This window comes from Daldinia vernicosa (genome assembly GCF_022497035.1).
Source record: "Daldinia vernicosa strain CBS 139.73 unplaced genomic scaffold F5Y00scaffold_82, whole genome shotgun sequence".
Lineage (NCBI taxonomy): Eukaryota > Fungi > Ascomycota > Sordariomycetes > Xylariales > Hypoxylaceae > Daldinia > Daldinia vernicosa.
Window position 1 is genome coordinate 76,922 of NW_025953998.1, and position 5,271 is coordinate 82,192.

At 43.3% G+C, this 5,271-nt stretch overlaps 1 protein-coding gene across 1 annotated transcript; it reads right to left on the reverse strand.

Moving 5' to 3' along the window:
• On the reverse strand, positions 1–1,797 carry F5Y00DRAFT_210229 (uncharacterized protein). The gene is made up of 2 exons (XM_048005499.1): positions 1,515–1,797; positions 1–1,458 (listed from the first exon to the last, which is right to left on the reverse strand). Exons 1-2 carry the CDS (start codon positions 1,650–1,652, stop codon positions 208–210), a joined length of 1,389 nt encoding a protein of 462 aa, XP_047860097.1. The 5' UTR covers positions 1,653–1,797; the 3' UTR covers positions 1–207.
• Between the last annotated feature and the right edge of the window lie 3,474 nt (positions 1,798–5,271).

The following is a 5,271-nucleotide window of genomic DNA, read 5'->3' on the forward strand; positions in this document are numbered from 1 at the left end:
TCCCACTGAGCGCCATGATGCTATGAAGAGAATGAATAGAAAGTACATAATAAATTTTTATACCGTCCTTCATCTTGGATCCTGTTGGTGACAACATGTAAACCTGTTCTATACCCATTCTAAATATTCGCCAAAAATCAGTACAAAGGAAAAGGGGCAATGCGTGAGATGTGTGAAATATAATATGCAGAATATGTAAAAGTGAATTCAGACGAATTTATGCTGGATCATATTGGCCATCCAGCTCATGTCGCTCACTAAATCGTCCAGTCCGGTATCAATACTCGGACGGCCTAGAAGGTCGGTACTGTCAAGGGCCACGCCGCTATCCAATCTAGCATCAAACCCTGTTCCAAGTGCCGTTGTGGATATACGACTCGTGTCTAGAGGCTTGCCACCGTGCGTTGTAGGTTGAGGTAGACTATAACTCGTGATTGGCGAGTCACTATATTTGCGAATGCTGCGCCCCGCGTTGCTGCTTCGGCGGGTTCCTTGGGCGGCGAATGATTCATTCTCCGTAGGAAAGATATCCTCCCTCTCGTCATCCGATTCGTCAAAGAAGGAAAATTGACTAAGATCGCGAGACTCGGTTGACTGTGGCGATGACGTAGAAGCGAAGCTTGACGACGTTGTCGAGAAGGAAAAGTGCGATCGTGGAATGTTGTCGAACTTTATGTTGGCTGTTGTAGATGGAACGCCAACAGGATCTGTAGTAACGCTGTTTTGTGCGGTCCGCGGGGGTATTATGGTGGCTGTGGACCCGTTATTATAATCCCTAGCTGAACTTGACGAAAGGCTCCGTTGGAACGGTGGAGGCGATAGCATCGTAAAAGGCGCGGTCTCAGACACTGCCGATGTCGCAAAATTGTCATCGTCTTCGTTCTCTTCGACAATTTCGTCTGGTATATACAATCGTGATGGCTCCGCAGCAGGAACAACCTGAGGTAGGTCGTCTGATAGAAATCTCTCGAGCGTCTCTAGAGATATGTCATGAGGTCGGGCGCTCCCAGATGGCGTGGTACTTCTAGGTTCATCGAAGTGTCTGACTTCTCCATCATAATGACTTTCAACTTCGGTTTCACTACCGGCGTCGCTGTCTAGGTGGTGTCCCTTCTTACGGGCGAAGAACCGCCGAGCGGCACCCTTCCAACTAGGCGCAGGCGAGAGAGAGCGGGCCGACCGCTTGTGGACAAGCGACATTGCTGGCGAGGATCCAAGCCGAAGGTCGGGAAGGCTGGGCACCGGGGGAGCTGGCCGCGGGGTCATAAACCTATCCTTTGGGTCCATCGTCTTGAAGTCAGTAGTCCGTAGAGAATTCATCGAAGCACTTCGAATTCTCGACAGAGAATGTTCCTGAGGAACATCGACGGTGTTGACAGTTTGGCCAGGAAGGTATGGACAGGCGTTGGTCGTGGGCATAGAAGGATCATATGTTTCCGTTGATCCATCCAGCTCATACTTAAGGTGCTATTAGCAAGGGATGGAATGTTTAGGACTCATAATTGTAGACTCACATAATAATAATATGTGTGACCCATCTTTAGCCCTCCGTTACGTTTATGATTCTTGACTTGGTCGCCGTCACATACGATATTGTTGAATGTATGGCAGCCTCGCCATTGGCTTCGGTCCCGTCGAATATCACGTTCCATATTATGGTATTTTGTAAAATTATCCCACGACCCAAGTAGCCGGACTGATGAGACAGAAGGATGAGTTTGACTACGATATGGTAAGCTTGCATGTCAGATCGAGTTGCACCATAGTTCTATATAGGGCGAGAAGTGAATAATAAGTAACAGAAGACATGTAAGCTGACCATTGCTGTTATCTGCCACTTGTACAGGCATCGGAACTAGCTTCTAGGCATCGAGTGACGGAGCAAGGGTGTGAAATGATCTCACTCGGGGTACCTTTGGGGACAAGGCAGGGCAATACAGGGAATGGGTGTAAGCGGGCTAATGTCACTAGACAGCATTTGCTTTTTGGGTGTGTCTGACAGGAACGGTGGCTGGCTGCCCTCTCTCAGGCTACGATGCGCGAAAATGGACCTCGTTCCCAGTTATCGGGCAAGCTCCATAACAGGGTACAACAGGGCTGACAGGGTGTGCAAATTCTTAACTACTGTCGTTAAGTAGGCAATATCTGACCTTCGCGTGGAACCCCTGCCCGGAGATATCGCACTGGGTTTGTCGATTTTTGTTTCTTTTTAGAATCCCAGCGGATCGGGATCTTCTAGAATAATAATGAATGTTATGAGGCTTTAGAGGCTTTATGCCGTGCCACCTCTAAATGCCGTATCTGCTTGAGGAATGATCGAATTCGGAAAATGCCGAGCGGATATAAATGTCTTAACAAGGCGAATATAATATAATAGGTAGCGTATGCGAATAATGGCAGGGTCGGATTCGAAAGTGAACGGAAGCACCAGGCTGAAGCATAGAGAAAAGAATTGAATATTGCAATAGAAAAACTCACAGCATAAAAGTAAAGAGCGTCGTAGTTGGATCCATGGTGGAAAATAAAAAATGGCGTCGCAGGCTTAAAAGAATGAAAATAATTGGAGATATATAGGGGATACGAAGTATATATTGGTTAATCCGCCTAACGATGTTAAATATGGATATTTACCGCCGGAAAGTTCTTAAGTTAGAACCATAAATTGATCAAAACGGCTGCCAACTTTGGTCGCAATGTTTCGACAGACGCAGGAACGTAGCAATTGTGCAATGCAACTGCTTCGTGCTTAGGCAAATTCTATGAATTAACCAATAGAATTCACGGTTGGGAAGCACGGAAGCGCCGTAAGTCGAATTGTTTAGCGGCCGGCGCTTAAAAAAAGTAGGCTGTCTTGACTCGTTTAAGGCCGCGTAAGAGACCCTCTCTCTCACACGGTTCTGAGAAAGGCCTAGTCTAGCAAATTGTAGCTATGTAAAAATCGTATGTAGAGCATAAATTGAAGGCGTCGTTCGTGAGATGTATGTATGAGGTATGTAGGTACATAGTACACCACCTTAGATAGACGAAATAAGGGGGCTTGGAGGGCTGAAACCCAGGTACCTATTGTAAGTAATCACGATGACTCGATGGCTTAGGAGGGGCGTATTCTAGACTTGAGAAAAGTGCTGAAGATTGCATTTAACGGACCATAGACCGGTCAGAAAGAATTTTGAATATGATGTTAATATCCCATTCCCATTCCCATATTCATTCAAGGTTCAATCCGAGTCGTGTTTGAGAGAGGATGGTCATAGTGGGATGAGAGGCTGAGCATTATTATTACTATCTTATGATTTATGCAGTTCATCATTGCGTCGGCGAATATTGGCTGGAAGGGAAGGATTATATGATAACAATGACGATGACTTGTTAAGGTTGATTCAAGTTTGCATGAGATGACTGGGCGATTGGTCCTCGAATGGAATAAGGGAATAGGTATTGAAGGACCAAGATAAAAGGAAATGACGACAGTCTGATGGGATGACGAAGAAGCAGATCTTGGCCGATTTTGGAATGTAGAAGGTTTGATTGAGACGAAAGAGGAAAGGGGGGACCCCTGAAACTTAACATCATTGGCTAGATTGATATAGTAGGTGCATTCTACCCGCATGCGAACAATGAATTGGATGTCTCTGTAAGAGTTACATACCTTAATAAGAGTAAAAACGAGCCCGAAACCGTACTACGGTAAAGAGCAAAGACCAACCTACAATCCCGTTTCGTTTCACCGCTCGTAGAATACATTATGTTGGGTAGTATAGAATTGTTTCAACCTACCTAGGTACTGTGTAAATTGTAAACAACTTTATTTAGGTTACTAGAGGGCCCAAACGCCTGGCGGTCCCTCTTCGCTGCGTTCAGAGGGCGTCAAAACCCTAGGACAGGTCAAAAAGCTGGGACAGATAGTATTTACTATGTAAAATGTATAGGCTGCACTAACATTTTCAACCATTTCTAATTCAATAAACACCCTAACTTAACGAATTTCATAGCTATAAAAGATCTTTTAATATTGAAAATTTTTTTGAAAAATAATAAAAATTTTAATATAAGTTGCATGTTAATAGCTGTAATATTGGCTAAGTTATGGCTATTATAGTATAGTATTTTTTAGAAAATGTGTGGGATGTTTGAACTTCTTGCATTTCCTCCTTAAAAAACAATTGAAAAAAGCTTACTTTTTTACTTTTATTTTTATTTAAAATTAAAAAAATTATTTTTATATAAAATGAAATATTTGAAATATAATTACTATTGGAAGTATATTTTTATCTATTTTATTCATTTAAATGTAAATTGTTGAAAGTTGGATTTTATATGGGAAATACGTATTTTGTTGCCAAGGCTGTCCCAGCTTTTTAACCTGTTCCAGGGTTTTGACGCCCTTTGAGCGCAGCGAAGAGGGACCGCCAGGCGCTTGGGCCCTCTAGTAGGTAGTTTCGGCATCTACAATACTAGTGTATCCCGAGTACTAGCGTGGAACACATTCTATTGTTCTAGTGTAAGGAGACTAAAGGACGCTATGTAGGACTCGGCTGGTGGCTTGCATAATGGGTGTCACAGGTAGGCATAGCTGCATTACATACCTCCATCTAATTTTCTCCAGGTCTCGCAATCCACTTAAATTTCAACCTATCGCAACTGGTTGACGATAGTTTTTCAACTACTTCCAGACCATGACATGTCTCAGAATGACATAACAATAGCGAATGAGGCTTGTTGCTTTCGTCTGCTTGAACATGTCAACATGTCAACCCCATATTGACTTTTAAATTTTTTTATCTTTATCCAATTGGTCTATTACGGAATACATCCTCATCAACATGATCCACCTACAAGAGCGATATCGTAGCAACAGCCTACAGCACCTCCAGGTCATATTACTTTTCTCGTCAGCATGGAATGCGACTTAGCCCGGAATAACCTGGTAACTATAGTAAAACAATAATTCTATTAGCATGAGAATTTAATCAATCAAACATCAAGCTTCGTTAGGGCTGTGTCGCATACCAAGAAAGAAAGAAGGAGAGAAAGCACTTCCATGAGCCTACTCGACATACCTTTCTTACCGGAAAAAAAAAACAGGCGACTTGCTAATTTAAACCAACTGCGACATTGAAGTTATCTGCACCGAAAACGCATACGCGTCACACTTTACGCGAAATGTCTACATCTTGGCGGCAAATGCAAGAATTATGCTGCAACGTATTAACAGGGAGCATAAAGGGCGCATAAAATGAATAATTACGGCGACTCCGTCTTTTGGTATAA

Bases quoted from the DNA above. Each gene is read 5' to 3' on its own strand.
- F5Y00DRAFT_210229 (XM_048005499.1), bottom strand. From the start codon at position 1,652: ATGGAACGTGATATTCGACGGGACCGAAGCCAATGGCGAGGCTGCCAT. The intron at 1,459-1,514 runs GTGAGTCTACAA...TAGCACCTTAAG, and splicing joins GTCACACATATTATTATTAT to TATGAGCTGGATGGATCAAC.